General features: G+C 46.7%; 1 protein-coding gene across 3 annotated transcripts in view; it reads left to right on the top strand.

The window, feature by feature from the left end:
* The window catches only part of LOC112242231 (phospholipid phosphatase-related protein type 5-like), a 50,787-nt gene extending 40,748 nt beyond the window's left edge, over nt 1–10,039 (top strand). For 2 of the 3 annotated variants that reach the window (XM_042318717.1, XM_042318718.1), the window contains 5 exons: nt 427–547; nt 808–1,058; nt 4,596–4,772; nt 6,720–6,847; nt 9,088–10,039. In XM_042318717.1, the coding sequence (XP_042174651.1) occupies nt 427–547; nt 808–1,058; nt 4,596–4,772; nt 6,720–6,847; nt 9,088–9,196 (786 nt within the window). In that variant the 3' untranslated portion in view covers nt 9,197–10,039. Of the gene's footprint in view, nt 1–426; nt 548–807; nt 1,059–4,595; nt 4,773–6,719; nt 6,864–9,087 lie in introns of all 3 variants that reach the window. The other variant, XM_042318719.1, reaches the window with a different exon arrangement.
* The last annotated feature ends 11,839 nt before the right edge of the window (nt 10,040–21,878 follow it).

The raw sequence follows: 21,878 nt of genomic DNA, 5'->3' as shown, positions 1-21,878 counted from the left end.
CAGTACCCACCTCCTCTCCACACTAAACCAGTACCCACCTCCTCTCCACACTAAACCAGTACCCATCTCCTCTCCACACTAAACCAGTACCCACCTCCTCTCCACACTATACCAGTACCCACCTCCTCTCTACACTAAACCAGTACCCACCTCCTCTCCACACTAAACCAGTACCCACCTCCTCTCCACACTAAACCAGTACCCACCTCCTCTCCACACTAAACCAGTACCCACCTCCTCTCCACACTAAACCAGTACCCACCTCCTCTCCACACTAAACCAGTACCCACCTCCTCTCCACACTAAACCAGTACCCACCTCCTCTCCACACTAAACCAGTACCCACCTCCTCTCCACACTTTACCAACCTCTCTGCCTTTCTCTCCGTCTGTCTGTCCATCCGTCCGTCTGTTCGTCTGTCTGTAGATTCTGATTGGAGAGGTGACAACGTTCTTTGTGAAAGCGGAGGGGGCTCAGGAGAAGACCATTGTGACAGCTGACTGCTGTTACTTCAACCCCCTCCTCCGCAGGATAGTACGCTTTCTGGGTGAGCCTCGGCTATAGGTCCCACTGTACATTAGACCATATTTAACCCGGTGTATATTGGTCCTAAAATATTGGGCATGCTGCCTCACTACTGTCATTCAGCATAGAATGAAGGGTTTTTATCTCTCTCTGCCCTCTCGTCTGTCTCTCTATGTCTCCCTTCTCCTCTCCCTCTCTTCCTATCCCTCTCTCTCTCCTCCCCTATCCTTTCCCCTCACCCTCCACCTCCTCCACCCCCGTTCTCCTCCTCCACCCCCTCAGGCGTCTACTCCTTTGGCCTCTTCGCCACCACCATCTTCGCCAACGCAGGCCAGGTGGTGACAGGAAACCAGACCCCTCACTTCCTGTCTGCCTGCCGCCCCAACTACACAGTCTTGGGCTGCCAGTCCCCCATGCAGTACATCACAGAGCGCCGCGCCTGCACTGGGAACCCCTACCTGGTTGCGTCTGCACGCAAGTCCTTCCCCTCCAAGGACGCGGCCCTCAGCATCTACTCTGCTGTCTACACAGTGGTAGGAACTAGGGGAAAGTTAGAGGGGAAGGAATAAAGTGTGACACCGGGAAGAATAGAGATATGTTTTCTGATATCAGTGTTTTGAAGTGTGAATGTATGTTTCTGTACATTTCTATGTGCTTAGTGGAGGTAGAGGGTATATCTAGAATTTATATCTCTGTGTGTGCTTCTGTGGAGGTACTGTATATTTAGACTTTATAACTCTGTGTGTGCTTCTGTGGCGGTGCTGTATATCTAGACTCTATAGCTCTGTCTGCTTCTGTGGAGGCACTGTATATTTAGACTTTATATCTCTGTGTGCGCACCGAATTGAATTGTGAATTGACCGGGCCCCCCTTCAGCAGTGAGGTAATGGGAGCTGCTACCTGACCAAAACCCCGGAAAAACCTCCGGTAGTAGTTGGCAAACCCTAAGAACCCCTGCACCTCCTTTACCGTGGTGGGAGTCGGCCAATTACACACGGCTGAAATGCGGTCACACTCCATCACCACCTCTGAGGTGGAAATGCGATACCCTAGGAAGGAGACAGACTGTTGGAAGAACAGGCATTTCTCAGCCTTGACATACAGGTCATGCTCCAACAGGCGACCAAGCACTCTGTGCACCACGGACACATGCTCGGCGCGTGTAGCGGAGTATATCAAAATGTCATCAATATACATGACTATACCCTGCCCGTGCAGATCCCTGAAAATCTTGTCTACAAAGGCTTGGAAGACTGATGGCGCATTCAACAACCCGTACAGCATGACGAGGTACTCATAGTGCTCAGAGGTGGTACTGAAAGACTTCTTTCACTCGTCTCCCTCTCGGATACGCACCAGGTTGTAGGCGCTCCTGAGATCTAATTTGGTGAAGAAGCACGCCAGGTGCATTGACTCTATCGCTGTGGCTATGAGAGGTAGCGTAACTATACCTCACCGTGATCTGATTCAGACCCCGATAGTCAATACACAGGCGCAGACCTCCCTCCTTCTTCACAAAAAAGAAACTCGAGGAGGCGGGTAAAGTGGAGGACCGAATGTACCCCTGAGGCATGGATTCGGAGACATATGTTTCCATAGTCTCTGTCTCCGCCTGTGAGAGGGGATACACATGACTCCTTTGAAGTGCAGCGTCTACCAGGAAGTCTATCGCACAATCGCCCTGTCGATGAGGTGATAATTGAGTCACCTTCTTTTTGGAGAAGGCGAGAGCCAAATCTGCATATTCAGGGAGATTGTGCACGGTGGAGACCTGGTCTGGACTCTCCACCGTAGTAGCACCAACGGAAACCCCTAAACACCTACCTGAGCACTCTCGCGACCACCCCGTGAGAGCCCTCTGTGGCTAGGAAATAGGGTAGGCCCAGCACCACGGGAAACGCAGGAGAGTCAATAAGGAAGAGACTAATTCTCTCCGTATGACCCCCCCTGCGTCACCATGCCCAAAGGAGCAGTGACCTCCCTAATCCACCCTGACCCTAATGGTCGACTATCTAAGGCGTGACCGGGGAAAGGCACATCCATGGGAACGATGGGGATCCCTAAACTATGGGCTAAAGCTCTGTCAATAAAATTCCCAGCCGCGCCTGAATTGACGAGCGCCTTATGCTGGGAATGCGGGGAAAACTCAGGGAAAGTGACAAACACAAACATATGTGCAACAGAGGGCTCTGGGTGAGAATGGTGCCGGCTCACCTGGCGCCAGAGCGCCCTGCCTGCTGCCTCGATCCCCAGAGGAGCCAACCCAGCATCGACTGGCAGTGTGACCTCTGTGGCCACAGATGGTGCACGAGCGGGAACCCCCTCCGGTCTACCTGCCCCTCCCAGCTCCATGGTTATCGGAGAGGGGGTGCGGGAGGATGGAACCACCGGACCCTGATCAGAACGCCAGCAGGTTGTCTAGCCGGATGGACAAGTCCACCAGCTGGTCAAACGTGAGGGTGGTGTCTCTGCAGGCCAACTCCCAACGGACATCCTCGCGCAGACTGCAGCGGTAATGGTCGATCAGGGCCCTGTCGCTCCATCCCGCACCGGCAGCCAGGATCCTAAACTCCAGGGCAAACTCCTGGGTGCTCCTTGTCTCCTGCCTCAGATTCGAGAGGCCACCCACAGCTCTACCCTCGGGCGGGTGGTCGAAGACTGCCCGGAAACGGCGGGTGAACTCTTCAAACTGATCCAACGCCGCATCTCCCTCTCTCCACACGGCGTTGGCCCACTCCAGGGCTTTCCCGGTGAGGCACGAGACGAGGACGGACACCCACTCACGGCCCGATGGAGTCGGATGAACGGTGGCTAGGTATAGCTCCAGTTGAAGCAGGAACCCCTGGCAGGTCGAAGCCTCTTTGTCGTACTCCTGGGGCAGGGAGAGACGAATCCCACTGGAACCAGGAGGAAGATGGGCGCTCAGAGAAGACCCCGGTTGTGCTGGTGGAGGCGCTGGAAGAACTCCCTGTCTCTCCCAGCGGTCCATAGTCCGGACAACGCGGTCCATGGCAGTGCCAAGATGGTGAAGCATTGCTGCATGCTCCCGGACGTGCTCCTCCAATCCTATAAATGGGGTACCTGCTCCTGCTGACTCCATACTGGGTCGTGATTCTGTAAGGGTGCGTGCTGGTGGCAGGGAAGTCAGGCGCAGGAGATCGAACTTGGTATAAAACGGAGCAGTTTAATTAAGTGCTCAAAAACTCCGAAAACCAAAATACACAAAATAATACAAGTGGGTACAAAACCCGTCGCACACCAGAATATATCTTGCACATAGCTTACATACAAACAATCACCGACAAGGACAATGGGGGGGAACATAGGGTTAAATACACACATGTAATGAATGGAATTGGAACCAGGTGTGATACAAGACAAGACATAACCAAAGGAAAATTAAAAGAGGATCAGCGATGGCTAGAAGGTCAGTCAGCGACTTCGACCGCCGAACACCGCCCGAACAAGGAGAGGGACCAACTTCGGCGGAAGTCATGATTTCCTGTATATGAAGACTTTTATAGCTCTGTGTGTGCTTCTGTGGAGGTACTGTATATCTAGAATGTATAGCTCTGTGTGTGCTTCTGTGGAGGTACTGTATATCTAGAATGTATAGCTCTGTGTGTGCTTCTGTGGAGGTACTGTATATCTAGAATGTATAGCTCTGTGTGTGCTTCTGTGGAGGTACTGTATATCTAGAATGTATAGCTCTGTGTGTGCTTCTGTGGAGGTACTGTATATCTAGAATGTATAGCTCTGTGTGTGCTTCTGTGGAGGTACTGTATCTCTAGAATGTATAGCTCTGTGTGTGCTTCTGTGGAGGTACTGTATATCTAGAACGTATAGCTCTGTGTGTGCTGCTGTGGAGGTACTGTATATCTAGAATGTATAGCTCTGTGTGTGCTTCTGTGGAGGTACTGTATATCTAGAACGTATAGCTCTGTGTGTGCTTCTGTGGAGGTACTGTATATCTAGAATAGCTCTGCTTGCATCTTAACCTCCACCTCTGTGTGTGTGTGTCTGCAGAGTAGCTTTTAAATGAACTATTCCTTTCTGTGTGTGTGTTTCAGATGTACGTGACGCTGGTGTTCCGTACAAAGGGCACCCGGCTGACCAAGCCCACCCTGTGTCTGACCCTCCTGTCCCTGGCTGTGCTGGTGGGGGTGGTGAGGGTCACGGAGTACAGGAACCATTGGGGTGACGTCCTGGCTGGATACCTGACCGGAGGGGCCATCGCTGCCTTCCTGGTGAGGGGACTGGGTGGTAGGGGGCGGGGAGGTGGTAGAAGTGGAGGTAGGGGTGGGTAACATCCTGGTTGGATACCTGACTGGAGGGGCCATCACTATCTTCCTTGTGTGGGGACTGGGGGAGTAGTGGTGGGGGTGAGGGCTAGATGGGGTAGTGGTGGGTGTAGGGGTGGGGTTGAGGGCTTTGATGCAGGGGTGGGGGCTGGATGGGGAGATGGGGGTAGGGGTAGTGGTGGGGATGAGGGCTAGATGGGGGTAGGGGTAGTTGTAGGGGTGGGGAGATGGGGGTAGGGGTGGGGGCTAGATGTGGATGAGGGCTAGATGGGAAGATGGGGGTAGGGGTAGTGATGAGGGCTAGATGGGGGTAGGGGTAGTGATGAGGGCTAGATGGGGAGATGGGGGTAGGGGTAGTGATGAGGGCTTGGTGGGTGTAGGGGTGGGGTTGAGGGCTTTGATGCAGGGGTGGGGGGGCTGGATGGGGAGATGGGGGTAGGGGTAGTGGTGGGGATGAGGGCTAGATGGGGGTAGGGGTAGTTGTAGGGGTGGGGAGATGGGGGTAGGGGCGGGGCTAGATAGGGATGAGGGCTACATGGGAAGATGGGGGTAGGGGTAGTGATGAGGGCTAGATGGGGGTAGATGGGGGCTAGATGGGGAGATAGTGATGAGGGCTAGATGGGGTAGGGATGAGGGCTAGGGGTAGTGATGAGGGCTAGATGGGGTAGGGGTAGTGATGAGGGCTAGATGTGGAGATGGGGTAGTGTTGAGAGTAGAGGTGGGGTTGAGGGCTAGATGGGGGTAGGAGTAGTGTTGGGAGTAGAGGTGGGGATGAGGGCTAGATGGGGGTAGGGGTAGTGGTGGGAGTAGAGGTGGGGATGAGGGCTAGATGGGGGTAGTGGTAGTGGTGGGGATGAGGGCTAGATGGGGGTAGGGGTAGTGGTGGGAGTAGAGGTGGGGATGAGGGCTAGATGGGGGTAGTGGTAGTGGTGGGAGTAGAGGTGGGTATGAGGGCTAGATGGGGGTAGGGGTAGTGGTGTGAGTAGTGGTGGGGATGAGGGCTAGATGGGGGTAGGGGTAGTGGTGGGAGTAGTGGTGGGGATGAGGGCAAGATGGGGGTAGGGGTAGTGGTGGGAGTAGTGGTGGGGATGAGGGCTAGATGGGGGTAGGGGTAGTGGTGGGAGTAGTGGTGGGGATGAGGGCTAGATGGGGGTAGGGATAGTGGTGGGAGTAGTGGTGGGGATGAGGGCTAGATGGGGGTAGGGATAGTGGTGGGAGTAGTGGTGGGGATGAGGGCTAGATGGGGGTAGGGGTAGTGGTGGGAGTAGTGGTGGGGATGAGGGCTAGATGGGGGTAGGGGTAGTGGTGGGAGTAGTGGTGGGGATGAGGGCTAGATGGGGGTAGGGGTAGTGGTGGGAGTAGTGGTGGGGATGAGGGCTAGATGGGGGTAGGGGTAGTGGTGGGAGTAGTGGTGGGGATGAGGGCTAGATGGGGGTAGGGATAGTGGTGGGGATGAGGGCTAGATGGGGGTAGGGGTAGTGGTGGGAGTAGTGGTGGGGATGAGGGCTAGATGGGGGTAGGGGTAGTGGTGGGAGTAGGGGTGGGGATGGGGAGGGGCTAGATGGGGGTAGGGATAGTGGTGGGGATGAGGGCTAGATGGGGGTAGGGGTGGGAGTAGGGGTGGGGATGAGGGCTAGATGGGGGTAGGGGTGGGGATGGGGACATTACCCATTCAGTTTCAAGTTAGAGCTGCAATGTTTCAATTTACATCACTTTAAATAACTTGTCTTCAGCAGCACATTTTTACAGTCTCTCCCTCTCTTTCTCTCTCTCTCTCTCTTCTACTCTCTCTTTCCTTCTCTCCCTTCCCCTTCTCTCTCCATCTATCGCTCTCATTCTCTCTCTGTGTCACTCTTTCCATCCATCCTTTCAATCTCCACATCTCTCTACCAGGTGACATGTGTGATCAACAACTTCCAGCAGACGGCGTCAGCCCTGCCCCCGCTGCCCCCCCAGCGCCCTCAGCCCCCCCACGGCATGCTACTGTCCACCCTACCTCGCGTGGAGAGTCCACTTGAAAAGTTAAGTTGCCCTCAGGTAAGGGCTGGGGGGTCACAGGGGATAGTGTTCTCATAAAATGAGCCATCCTCACATCTCTTGTAAATATGAATGTGAATTCAATTAATTCATTTGTTCATATTCATTCTTACAAGAAGGGTATTTTTTTATGGATCTCTTTAGTAGAGGTCGACCGATTAATCGGAATGGCCGATTAATTAGGGCGGATATCAAGTTTTCATAACAATCGGAAATCGGTATTTTTGGGCGACTATTTTGCCGATTATTTTTTTTATATATATATTTTTTATACCTTTATTTAACTAGGCAAGTCAGTTAAGAACACATTCTTACTTTCAATGACGGCCTAGGAACGGTGGGTTAACTGCCTTGTTCATGGGCAGAACAACAGATTTTCACCTTGTCAGCTCGGGGAACCAATCTTGCAGCCTTACAGTTAACTAGTCCAACGCTCTAACCACCTGCCTCTCATTGCACTCCACGAGGAGCCTGCCTGTTACGCGAATGCAGTAGAAGCCAAGGTAAGTTGCTAGCTAGCATTAAACTTATCTTATAAAAAACAATCAATCATAATCACTAGTTATAACTACACATGGTTGTTGATATCACTTGTTTATCTAGCGTGTCCTGCGTTGCATAAAATCGATGCAACGCTGGGGGATGATTTTAACAAAAACGCATTTGCGAAAAAAGCACAATCGTTGGGACGACTGTACCTAACCATAAACACCAATGCCTTTCTTAAAATTAATGCACAGAAGTATATATTTTTAAACCTGCATATTTAGCTAAAATAAATCCAGGTTAGCAGGCAATATTAACCAGGTGAAATTGTGTCATTTCTCTGGTGTTCATTGCACGCAGAGCCAGGGTATATGCAACAGTTTGGGCAGCCTGGCTCATTGCGAACTAATTTGCCAGAATATTACGTAATTATGACATAACATTGAAGGTTGTGCAATGTAACAAGAATATTTAGACTTAGGGATGCCACCCATTAGATAAAATACCGAACGGTTCCGTATTTCACTGAAATAATAAAAGTTTTGTTTTTGAAATGATGGTTTCCGGATTCGACCATATTAATGACCAAAGGCTCGTATTTCTGTGTGTTATGTTATAATTAAGTCTATGATTTGGTAGAGCAGTCTGACTGAGCGATGGTAGGCAGCAGCAGGCTCGTAAGCATTAATTCAAACTGCACTTTTGTGCGTTTTGCCAGCAGCTCTTCGCAAGCACAGCGCTGTTTATGACTTCAAGCCTATCGGCCTAATGGCTGGTGTAACCAATGTGAAATGGCTAGCTAGTTTGCTGGGTGTGCGCTAATAGCATTTCAAACGTCACTTGCTCTGAGAATTGGAGAAGTTGTTCCGCTTGCTCTGCATGGGTAACGCTGCTTTGAGTGTGGCTGTTGTCAATGTGTTCCTGGTTCGAGCCCAGGTAGGGGTGAGAAGAGGGACGGAAGCTATACTGTTACACTGGCAATACTATAGTGCCTATAAGAACATCCAATAGCCAAAGGTATATGAAATACAAATGGTATAGAGAGATAGTCCTATAAATACTATATTAACTACAACCTAAACCCTCTTACCTTGGAATATTGAAGTTTCATGTTAAAAGGAACCACCAACTTTCATATGTTCTCATGTTCTGAGCAAGGAACTCAAACGTTAGCTTTTTTACATGGCACATATTGCACTTTTACTTCTCAAACACTTTGTTTTTGCATTATTTAAACCAAATTGTACGTTTCATTATTTATTTGAGGCTAAATACATTATTATTGACGTATTATATTAAGTTAAAATAAGTGTTCATTCAGTATTGTTGTAATTGTCATTATTACAAATAAAATTTAAAAAATTGGCCGATTAATCGGTATCAGCTTTTTTGGTACTCCAATTATCGGCATCGGTATCGGCGCTGAAAAATCATAATCGGTCGACCTCTACTCTTTAGTTTATTGGTTTGGTTGCTACATGTGTTCTCTCGCCTGGTTAACCCCCATATCCCTTATTATTAACCTGGATAAATCAAGTTTAAATAGATTATACTGTTCAGTAATAATATCCTCCTCTTTTCCAGCTTTATGAAACCCGATCTGTCTAAACCTTGTCCCCTCCCAATACAGACCTCTACCTCTTTAAATCTCAGTCACCCTGTACTTCTAATTCTTTAACACATTCCTATCCTTCTTGCCTCCTAACCTTGTTCTCTCCTTCTCTCTCCCCTCCCCCAGGTTCCAAGACTACCGTACACTGAGATCACATGACCATCAGCCATACCTGTGCCCCGTCCCTCCCGATGTGCTCCTCCCCTCGCGGCGCTTCATCTCCAGCGAAGTCTAGACCTGCCCTCCATCTCTGAGCACCACGCCCCCTGCCCCGCCCACCCTGAGGGGCGGCCCCCTCTCCGACGCTCGTTCTCCACCCAGGTCTAGAACATGGAACCTAGAACCTAAATCACCCAGATCCAACCTCAAAACAACCTTACCTGGGAGGGACTACCTGGACTTGTCCAATAAGAAAGGCTTGTTTTTGTTTTCCGCTGCAAAACATTTTGCTACGGTGTGCAGTAATGAATACGACCCTGAAGTAGGTAGAAGTTTACCCTAACCATTAATACATGGTCATAAATCTTGTCATCATTGTATGGTTAGGGTTGGGGGTAAGGGGAATCTGATCCTAGATCTGTTGTTAGCCTCCATCACCAAGGAGACGACCCAGGCCACAGCCATGGTAACCGGCTAAGTCTGCGGGCTAAACAGATTTGATCGGATATGGCATCCTTTCCCTCTGTCTGTCTCGACCTTGTTCATCAAATGTTGTTTTTTTGCCTTGTACTCTTTTGATTTTTCCCAAGATGACCCAATGGTGTACAAATACAAGCTCACCAAAGCCAAGACTACTAAGAGCTGTGGAAGCAATTACAGTACCTTTCCCTTCGCCACAGTTCTATTGTTTTGTCTCCACTTCTCCCTTTGGGTCTCCTCTTTTTCTTCTTCTTCTACTCTACTTTAATGTACAGACAGAGAAGTCTTCTTCTACTCTACTTTCATGTACAGACAGAGAACACTAAACAGTGGTTGAACGACACAGAAAGAGGGGCACGGTGCATAAAAATAAACAAAACACAATGGAAAGATGAGATCAATATACAGTTTGGACACACTTTCTCATTCAAAGTTTTAAAAAAAAAGATTTTGTACTATTTTCTACATTGTAGAATAATAGTGAATACATCAAAACTATAAAATAACACATATGGAATCGTGTAGCAACCAAAAAAGTTAATATTTTATATTTGAGATTCTTAGTAGAATCCATTTACCTTGATGACAGCTTTGCACACTCTTGGCATTCTCTCAACCAGCTTCACCTGGAATGCTTTTCCAACAGTCTTGAAGGAGTTCCCACATACGCTGAACACTTGTTGGCTGCTTTTTCCTTCACTCTGCGGTCCAACTCATCCCAAACCATCTCAATTGGGTTGAGGCCAGGTGAGTGTGGAGGCCAGGTCATCTGATTTAGCCCTACATCACTCCTCCTTCTTCTCCTTCTTGGTCAAATAGGCCTTACACAGCCTGGAGGTGTGTTGGGTCATTGTGCTGTTGAAAATCAGCAATGGCATATCGCTGCAGAATGCTGTGGTAGCCATGCTGGTTAAGTGTGCCTTGAATTGTAAATAAATCACAGACAGTGTCACCAGCAAAGCATCCCCACACCATCACACCATCTCCTCCATGCTTCACAGTGGGAACCACACATGCAGAGATCAAAAATCTCAAATTTGGACTCATCAGACCAAAGGACAGATTGGTCTAATGTCCATTGCTCATATTTCTTGGCCCAAGCAAGTCTCTTCTTCTTATTGGTGTCCTTTAGTACTGGTGGTTTCTTTGCAGCAATTCGACCATGAAGCCCTGATTCACTCAGTCTCCTCTGAACAGTTGATGTTGAGATGTGTCTGTTACTTGAACTCTGTGAAGCATTTATTTGAGCTACAATTTCTGAAGCTGGTAACTCTAATGAATTATCCTCTGCAGCAGAGGTAACTCTTGGTCTTCCTTTCCTGTGGCGGTCCTCATGAGAGCAAGTTTCATCACAGTGCTTGATGGTTTTTGCGACTGGACTTGAACTTGAAGTTCTCGAAATTTTCTGTATTGACTGACCTTCATGTCTTAAAGTAATGATGGACTGTCGTTTCTCTTTGCTTATTTGAGCTGTTCTTGCTATAATATGGACTTGGTCTTTTACCAAATAAGGCTATCTTCTGTATACCACCCCTCACTTGTTTCTTTCCTTAAGAAGGAAAGAAATTCCACAAATTAACTTTTAACAAGGCACACCTGTTAATTGAAATGCATTCCAGGTGACTACCTCATGAAGCTGGTTGAGAGAATGTCAAAAGTGTGCAAAGCTGTCATCAAGGCAAAGGGTGGCTACTTTGAATAATCTCAAATATAAAATATATTTTAATTTCTTTAAAACTTTTCTGGTTACTACATGATTCCATTTGTGTTATTTCATAGTTTTGATGTCTTCACTATTATTCTACAATGTAGAAAATAGTACAAATAAAGAAAAACCCTTGAATGAGTAGGTGTGTCCAAACTTTTGACTGGTACTGTAAGTCCTCAGTGACTGAACGATGGAATCAAAGGAGCTGTTTGTAAAACTCAGGAAAAATAACCAGGACAAAGGAATAAGAACAGTTAAGAAGATTTTTTAAATATTTGTATGTGATGAAAGAGGATGCACTTTTGCAAATGATGGTGATGGCGCAGTTTAACTACCAGAGGCTTATATGCTTATATATGATTAAGTATATGTTGTGTATTTTGTGTTTTGTGGGATATTTAGTTTAGTTAAATACTAGTCTCTCCTCTGCTGTAGCTTCACACTATAGTAATGTGATGTTGTTTTCCCTCATCTGACAAGGAGTAACATTCAACTGGATATACTGTAACAACATGTGATTACATTACTGTTATTATACAGGTGGATACAAATGTTACAAAACATATATTAATAGCTCAAACAACCCTCAAGACGTCACGATGCAACAGCCCAGTTACTAACACCCAATAACTTTCCTACATTCTGGAATATACATTTGATATATTTCTTTAAATATACATTCATTATCACTACTGAAGTGGACTGGCTACCTGTCATTCATTATCACTACTGAAGTGGACTGGCTACCTGTCATTCATTATCACTGCTGAAGTTGACTGGCTACCTGTTGTTCATTATCACTATTGAAGTGGACTGGCTACCTGTCATTCATTATCACTACTGAAGTGGACTGGCTACCTGTCGTTCATTATCACTACTGAAGTGGACTGGCTACCTGTCATTCATTATCACTACTGAAGTGGACTGGCTACCTGTCATTCATTATCACTACTGAAGTGGACTGGCTACCTGTCATTCATTATCACTGTTGAAGTGGACTGGCTACTTGTTGTTCATTATCACTGTTGAAGTGGACTGGCTACTTGTCGTTCATTATCACAGTTGAAGTGGACTGGCTACCTGTCGTTCATTATCACTGTTGAAGTGGACTGGCTACCTGTCGTTCATTATCACTGTTGAAGTGGACTGGCTACCTGTCATTCATTATCACGACTGAAGTGGACTGGCTACCTGTCATTCATTATCACTATTGAAGTGGACTAGCTACCTGTCATTCAATATCACTATTGAAGTGGACTAGCTACCTGTCATTCATTATCACTATTGAAGTGGACTGGCTACTTGTCGTTCATTATCACTATTGAAGTGGACTATTGATTATCACTATTGAAGTGGACTGGCTACCTGTCGTTCATTATCACTATTGAAGTGGACTGGCTACCTGTTGTTCATTATCACTATTGAAGTGGACTGGCTACCTGTCATTCATTATCACTATTGAAGTGGACTGGCTACCTGTCATTCATTATCACTATTGAAGTGGACTGGCTACCTGTCATTCATTATCGCTATTGAAGTGGACTAGCTACCTGTCATTCAATATCACTACTGAAGTGGACTGGCTACTTGTCGTTCATTATCACTATTGAAGTGGACTGGCTACTTGTCGTTCATTATCACTATTGAAGTGGACTGGCTACTTGTCGTTCATTATCACTATTGAAGTGGACTGGCTACTTGTCATTCAATATCACTACTGAAGTGGACTGGCTACTTGTCGTTCATTATCACTATTGAAGTGGACTGGCTACTTGTCGTTCATTATCACTATTGAAGTGGACTGGCTACTTGTCGTTCATTATCACTACTGAAGTGGACTGGCTACCTGTCATTCATTATCACTATTGAAGTGGACTGGCTACCTGTCGTTCATTATCACTATTGAAGTGGACTGGCTACCTGTCGTTCATTATCACTATTGAAGTGGACTGGCTACCTGTCATTCATTATCACTACTGAAGTGGACTGGCTACTTGTCGTTCATTATCACTACTGAAGTGGACTGGCTACCTGTCATTCATTATCACTACTGAAGTGGACTAGCTACCTGTCATTCATTATCACTACTGAAGTGGACTGGCTACCTGTCATTCATTATCACTACTGAAGTGGACTGGCTACCTGTCATTCATTATCACTACTGAAGTGGACTGGCTACCTGTCATTCATTATCACTACTGAAGTGGACTTTTGTTGTTTGTTTACCTGTTGATGTATTTCTATCGTTTTTATATTTATGAAGCGAAATGTTGCTGCGAGGTCAGTGTGGTTCTCTCTTTCACTTAACATGGCAGTTTTGCTGCTATCCGTTTACACAGACCAGGCCCTCTTCCTCCTGCTCCTCTTCCTCTTCCTCCCCATTGTCATCACGTTCCCCTTTCATACTTCTCCTTCTCCTTAAATAGCTTGAAATGCAACTATCGATCTGTTGTAACAAAAGTGAAATGGAACCACGTTCAGTTGGGAGTCCAGGCTTCTCTTCAACCCCGTCTTTGTCATGTTAACATCTGTACTGTGCCTCCTCTCATCCCTATTCACCACTCTATCTAGATCCCCTCTCATCCCTATTCACCACTCTATCTAGATCGCTCGTTCATTCTCTCTTTCACCTTTACCCCATTCTGTCTCCAGTCAAGTTAGAACACTGGAACAAGAGTGTATCGTGTCTTAAAGGTTTATAGGTTTCCTGTTGTGTTTGATTATGTTATACTGTATGTTATATCAGTCATGCTAACAAGAGCATCAAACATCCTGAAACTGTCTGTTAAGAGCAAGAGTAGCAAACATCTAACTTTAGCTGGATTGTAGCATAAAGAGAGAGAGATGAAGTGACATTCTATAACAGACGCATTGTTAACACACAGGGTGTACAGTCAGTGATCAACAATTAACTCAACTTGGGTGGGTGACTGACTGAAGTGTGTGTGTGTGTGTGTGTGTGTGTGTGTGTGTGTGTGTGTGTGTGTGTGTGTGTGTGTGTGTGTGTGTGTGTGTGTGTGTGTGTGTGTGTGTGTGTGTGTGTGTGTGTGTGTGTGTGTGTGTGTGTGTGTGTGTGTGTGTGTGTGTGTGTGTGTGTGTGTGTGTGTGTGTGTGTGTGTGTGTGTGAAAAACAAAACATCCTAACTGTTAATGTGGTGATCCAAACTTTTTTTTTTTTAGGGTTCCCTGGCTGTCATATACTCCTACCATAACTATGCAGTCATCATAACTTAGTGGTTCTTCAGGCACTCTGGGGACTCGTTGAGAACCCCTTACAAAGCCGTCTCCATGAAGACGGTGCTCATCATAATGTTGTATTCATATTAGGATGTATCCTCTATTTTGTATAGATTTGTCAGAAAAATAAATGCCTTTTGTTATACCAAGGTTGACAAGCTCTCGTTGTTTTCACCGCGCTGTTGGAAGCTCTGGTTGGAAGAAAACGTATTCTTCTCACTAATTACATGTTTATATGATTAAGCCCTGAAGGTATCGTTTCTTTAAGGATTCCACTCGAACTCGTGGAGATTCCTAGTAGAATTCAGCAAAAAGAAATGTAAGGACACTGAGAAAAGCAATCCAGTACGGTGCAATGTTTCACCTAGTGTTCTATGAACATATTTCTCCCTGAATGAGAGGTGTATCTGCAGTACAAACAACAACAGGCGAACTCCCCGCCAAGATTTTGGTAAATAGCTGAGGGCTGGAGAAATTAACTCACTCTCGCTATTTGTTAACAATTGCATCTTCTTATTTATTTTTACAAATAAAGGAGACTAAAACAAGCTCATATTTTTGCTTCTGCTGGGATTTGAAATGTAACTAAGCTTGTGAGGCATTTATAAGTTATATTCTTCAAGAATCAATGGGTGTATATTCTTATTTTAAAAGTCCAAAAATGGATGTAGCAATCGCAGTTTGCCCCTTTAAAGAAATAAAGGCACAGTTTCTCTTCAAATAAAACATGTGAGCGAATGTTGCTGTTTATTCTGGACGAATTGGTTCCAAACAAATCATTCGAACTCATGGAACGTCAATCTCAAACTGTGAGAGTGTTCTGTTGCCACATGGTGGCGACATTTACCTCACTTGTAATTTATTGAGAGGAAAATGCACGCGTTTGATTAAAAAAAAGCTGATGTGGGTTATTAAGCATTCCTTTTGATGAATTTAGACTCAATTTGGAAATGTGATATTTGACAAAATGCTGAGAATGGGTGTTAGGAACAGCTGGCTGATATTATGTACAGCATTTTTCAAATAAATGAATTGATAAGCTACAATAATTATTTAAAATATGCAGACAGATGCAAGCTGGCATATCTACACACATCTTCTCTCTCTATCACACACAAAGTCACACACACACACACACACTGAGAACTCCCAGCACTCTCTCGTAGCCCCATCATCTTCTCCGGAAATTGCCTCTCAAGCACAGTCGGCGCCCCATTAGAAAAGAGGAGTGCCATGCTGTAACCTTTTTAAAAAGACATTAGTGATGCACCTGCTTATCTCTCACACACACTCACGTACACACACTGTCTCCCTCTCTCTCCTACACACACTCACGTACACACACTGTCTCCCTCTCTCTCCTACTCACACTCACGTACACACACTGTCTCCCTCTCTCTCCTACACACACTCACGTACACACACTGTCTCCCTCTCTCTCCTACACACACTCACGTACACACACTGTCTCCCTCTCTCTCCTACACACACTCACGTACACACACTGTCTCCCTCTCCTCCTGTCCCTCTCTCACTCACTCACACACACTCCTATCTCCCTCTTTCTCTCTCCCCCCCTCTATCCCTCTCTCTCTCTACTCCTATCTACAGTGAGGGGAAAAAAGTATCTGATCCCCTGCTGATTTTGTACATTTACCCACTGACAAAGAAATGATCAGTCTATAATTTTAATTTGAACAGTGAGAGACAGAATAACAACAACAAAAATCCAGAGAAATGCGTGTTAAAAATATTATAAATTGATTTGTATTTTAATGAGGGAAACAAGTATTTGACCCCTCTGCAAAACATGACTTAGTACTTGGTGGCAAAACCCTTATTGGCAATCACAGAGGTCAGACGTTTCTTGTAGTTGGACACCAGGTTTGCACACATCTCAGGAGGGATTTCGTCCCCCTCCTCTTTGCAGATCTTCTCCAAGTCATTAAGGTTTTGAGGCTGACGTTTGGCAACTCGAACCTTCAGCTCCCTCCACAGATTTTCTATGGGATTAAGGTCTGGAGACTGGCTAGGCCACTCCAGGACCTTTGTGCTTCTTCTTGAGCCACTCCTTTGTTGACTTGGCTGTGTGTTTTGGATCATTGTCATGCTGGAATACCCATCTACGACCCATTTTCAATGCCCTGGCTGAGGGAAGGAGGTTCTCACCCAAGATTTGACGGTACATGGCCCCGTCCATTGTCCCTTTGATGCGGTGAAGTTATCCTGTCCCCTTAGCTGAAAAACACCCCCAAAGCATAATGTTTCCACCTCTATGTTTAACGGTGGGGATGGTGTTCTTGGGTTCATAGGCAGCATTCCTCCTCCATACACGGCGAGTTGAGTTGATGCCAAAGAGCTCCATTTTGGTCTCATCTGACCACAACACTTTCACCCAGTTGTCCTCTGAATCATTCAGATGTTCATTGGCAAACTTCAGACGGGCATGTACATGTGCTTTCTTGAGCAGGGGGACCTTGCGGGCGCTGCAGGATTTCAGGCCTTCACGGCATAGTGTGTTACCTATTGTTTTCTTGGTGACTATGGTCCCAGCTGCCTTGAGATCATTGACAAGATCCTCCCGTGTAGTTCTGGGCTGATTCCTCACTGTTCTCATGATCATTTCAACTCCACGAGGTGAGATCTTTTTTATTTATTTTTTATTTCACCTTTATTTAACCAGGTAGGCTAGTTGAGAACAAGTTCTCATTTGCAACTGCGACCTGGCCAAGATAAAGCATAGCAGTGTGAACAGACAACACAGAGTTACACATGGAGTAAACAATTAACAAGTCAATAACACAGTAGAAAAAAAAGGGGAGTCTATATACATTGTGTGCAAAAGGCATGAGGAGGTAGGCGAATAATTACAATTTTGCAGATTAACACTAGAGTGATAAATGATCAGATGGTCATGTACAGGTAGAGATATTGGGGTGCAAAAGAGCAGAAAAGTAAATAAATAAAAACAGTATGGGGATGAGGTAGGTAAAAATGGGTGGGCTATTTACCGATAGACTATGTACAGCTGCAGCGATCGGTTAGCTGCTCAGATAGCAGATGTTTGAAGTTGGTGAGGGAGATAAAAGTCTCCAACTTCAGCGATTTTTGCAATTCGTTCCAGTCACAGGCAGCAGAGAACTGGAACGAAAGGCAGCCAAATGAGGTGTTGGCTTTAGGGATGATCAGTGAGATACACCTGCTGGAGCGCGTGCTACGGATGGGTGTTGCCATCGTGACCAGTGAACTGAGATAAGGCGGAGCTTTACCTAGCATGGACTTGTAGATGACCTGGAGCCAGTGGGTCTGGCGACGAATATGTAGCGTGGGCCAGCCGACTAGAGCATACAAGTCGCAGTGGTGGGTGGTATAAGGTGCTTTAGTGACAAAACGGATGGCACTGTGATAAACTGCATCCAGTTTGCTGAGTAGAGTGTTGGAAGCAATTTTGTAGATGACATCACCGAAGTCGAGGATCGGTAGGATAGTCAGTTTTACTAGGGTAAGTTTGGCGGCGTGAGTGAAGGAGGCTTTGTTGCGGAATAGAAAGCCGACTCTTGATTTGATTTTCGATTGGAGATGTTTGATATGAGTCTGGAAGGAGAGTTTACAGTCTAGCCAGACACCTAGGTACTTATAGATGTCCACATATTCAAGGTCGGAACCATCCAGGGTGGTGATGCTGGTCAGGCAGGCAGCGAACGGTTGAAAAGCATGCATTTGGTTTTATTAGCGTTTAAGAGCAGTTGGAGGCCACGGAAGGAGTGTTGTATGGCATTGAAGCTCGTTTGGAGGTTAGTAGCACAGTGTCCAAGGACGGGCCGGAAGTATATAGAATGGTGTCGTCTGCGTAGAGGTGGATCAGGGAATCGCCCGCAGCAAGAGCAACATCATTGATATATACAGAGAAAAGAGTCGGCCCGAGGATTGAACCCTGTGGCACCCCCATAGAGACTGCCAGAGGACCGGACAGCATGCCCTCCAATTTGACACACTGAACTCTGTCTGCAGAGTAATTGGTGAACCAGGCAAGGCAGTCATCCGAAAAACCGAGGCTACGGAGTCTGCCGATAAGAATATGGTGATTGACAGAGTCGAAAGCCTTGGCAAGGTCGATGAAGACAGCTGCACAGTACTGTCTTTTATCGATGGCGGTTATGATATCGTTTAGTACCTTGAGCGTGGCTGAGGTGCACCAGTGACCGGCTCGGAAACCAGATTGCACAGCGGAGAAGGTACGGTGGGATTCGAGATGGTCAGTGACCTGTTTGTTAACTTGGCTTTCGAAGACCTTAGATAGGCAAGGCAGGATGGATATAGGTCTGTAACAGTTTGGGTCCAGGGTGTCTCTCCCTTTGAAGAGGGGGATGACTGCGGCAGCTTTCCAATCCTTGGGGATCTCAGACAATATGAAAGAGGTTGAACAGGCTGGTAATAGGGGTTGCGACAATGGCGGCGGATAGTTTCAGAAATAGAGGGTCCAGATTGTCAAGCCCAGCTGATTTGTACGGGTCCAGGTTTTGCAGCTCTTTCAGAACATCTGCTATCTGGATTTGGGTAAAGGAGAACCTGGAGAGGCTTGGGCGAGTAGCTGCAGGGGGGGTGGAGCTGTTGGCCGAGGTTGGAGTAGCCAGGCGGAAGGCATGGCCAGCTATTGAGAAATGCTTGTTGAAGTTTTCGATAATCATGAATTTATCGGTGGTGACCGTGTTACTTAGCCTCAGTGCAGTGGGCAGCTGGGAGGAGGTGCTTTTGTTCTCCATGGACTTCACAGTGTCCCAGAACCTTTTGGAGTTGGAGCTACAGGATGCAAAATCTGCCTGAAGAAGCTGGCCTTAGCTTTCCTGACTGACTGCGTGTATTGGTTCCTGACTTCCCTGAACAGTTGCATATCGCGGGGACTATTCGATGCTATTGCAGTCCGCCACAGGATATTTTTGTGCTGGTCAAGGGCAGTCAGGTCTGGAGTGAACCAAGGGCTATATCTGTTCTTAGTTCTGTATTTTTTGAACGGAGCATGCTTATGTAAAATGGTGAGGAAGTTACTTTTAAAGAATGACCAGGCATCCTCAACTGACGGGATGAGGTCAATGTCCTTCCAGGATACCCGGGCCAGGTCGATTAGAAAGGCCTGCTCACAGAAGTGTTTTAGGGAGCATTGACAGTGATGAGGGGTGGTCGTTTGACTGCGGCTCCGTAGCGGATACAGGCAATGAGGCAGTGATCGCTGAGATCCTGGTTGAAGACAGCGGAGGTGTATTTGGAGGGCCAGTTGGTCAGGATGACGTCTATGAGGGTGCCCTTGTTTACAGATTTAGGGTTGTACCTGGTGGGTTCCTTGATGATTTGTGTGAGATTGAGGGCATCTAGCTTCGATTGTAGGACTGCCGGGGTGTTAAGCATATCCCAGTTTAGGTCACCTAACAGAACAAACTCTGAAGCTAGATGGGGGGCGATCAATTCACAAATGGTGTCCAGGGCACAGCTGGGAGCTGAGGGGGGTCGGTAGCAGGCGGCAACAGTGAGAGACTTATTTCTGGAGAGAGTAATTTTCAAAATTAGTAGTTCAAACTGTTTGGGTATGGACCTGGAAAGTATGACATTACTTTGCAGGCTATCTCTGCAGTAAACTGCAACTCCTCCCCCTTTGGCAGTTCTATCTTGACGGAAAATGTTATAGTTGGGTATGGAAATCTCAGAATTTTTGGTGGCCTTCCTGAGCCAGGATTCAGACACGGCAAGGACATCAGGGTTAGCAGAGTGTGCTAAAGCAGTGAGTAAAACAAACATAGGGAGGAGGCTTCTGATGTTGACATGCATGAAACCAAGGCTTTTTCGATCACAGAATTCAACAAATGAGGGTGCCTGGGGACATGCAGGGCTTGGGTTATCTCCACATCACCTGCGGAACAGAGGAGGAGCAGAATGAGGGTGCGGCTAAAGGCTATCAAAACCGGTCGCCTAGAGCGTTGGGGACAGAGAATAAAAGGAGCAGATTTCTGGGCATGGTAGAACATATTCAGGGCATAATGCGCAGACAGGGGTATGGTGGGGTGCGGGTACAGCGAAGGTAAGCCCAGGCACTGGGTGATGATGAGAGAGGTTGTACCACTGGACATGCTGGTTGTAATGGGTGAGGTCACCGCATGTGTGGGAGGTGGGACAAAGGAGGTATCAGGGGTATGAAGAGTGGAACTAGGGGCTCCATTATAAACTAAAACAAATATAACTAACCTGAACAACAGTATACAAGGCATATTGACTTTTGAGAGAGACATACAGCGAGGCATACAGTAATCACAGGTGTTGAATTGGGAGAGCTAGCTAAAACAGTAGCTAAAACAGTAGGTGAGACAACAACAGCTAATCAGCTAGCACAACAACAGCAGGTAAAATGGCGTTGACTAGGCAGGGAGGGTCGGATCAACTACACACAGAGCCTGAGTGCGGCTGGGGCCGACAGATAAAACATAAACAAGCAGAATGGAGTACCGTGATTAATGGACAGTCCAGCATGCATCAGCTATGTAGCCAAGTGATCAGTGTCCAGGGGGCAGCGGTGGATGGGGCAGGGAAGCTGGACTGGCGAGTATTATCCAGGTTTAAAAAAATAATTAAAACTGGCTGGCTGTGCAGAAGGTAAAAGGTAAAAGCCGCTAGCAGTGGCTAACAATGACTAAATAGCTTGTAGCTAGTTAGCTGGTTAGCTTCTGGAGGTTCTTGAGTGTGTTCTAAAAATTAAAAATAATAGCGATTCCGTATCACATTGGGTGAGGCAGGTTACCGGAAGGTATAAACAAATTAAAAATCGAAAAGATTGTAGCCCAGGAGTATGCTTCGGTGGTAGCACAGGAGCTCTGGCCGGGCTAGCTTCAAGCTAAGTGGGTGGAAACGCTAGCCAGGAGTAATCATCCGGGGTTGCGGTTAGCTAATTAGCTAGTTGTGAAGATCCAGCTGAAAATGTTCCGTTTGCGGTGGGAATCCGGGGATAAAAAAAATAATAGGTCCGTTATGCTCTGGTTAGAGTCGCGTTGTTCGAACTGGCGAGAGCTTTCCGAGCTAAAGGTTAGCTGATGGCCGGTTAGCTGAAGACCGCTAGCAATGGTTTGCTGACTGATAGCTGGTAGTTAGCTGGCTAGCTTTAGTTGAGGGGATCCGGATCCGAAGTAAATATAAATACTTTAGAAAAAATAGCTACATTGGGTGAGGCGGGTTGCAGGAGAGTATTTAGAAGTTGAGGTTTAGCAAAATGTTTTAAAAGATATGCGAAGAAAAATATGTTAAAAAAACGATATATACAAGGGACACGACACGAGAAGACGTCCGACTGCTA

The sequence above is a fragment of the Oncorhynchus tshawytscha genome, unplaced genomic scaffold, assembly GCF_018296145.1.
Source record: "Oncorhynchus tshawytscha isolate Ot180627B unplaced genomic scaffold, Otsh_v2.0 Un_contig_4934_pilon_pilon, whole genome shotgun sequence".
NCBI lineage: Eukaryota > Metazoa > Chordata > Actinopteri > Salmoniformes > Salmonidae > Oncorhynchus > Oncorhynchus tshawytscha.
Note: the sequence above shows the minus strand (reverse complement) of the source record. Positions and strands in the feature narration are given on the sequence as shown.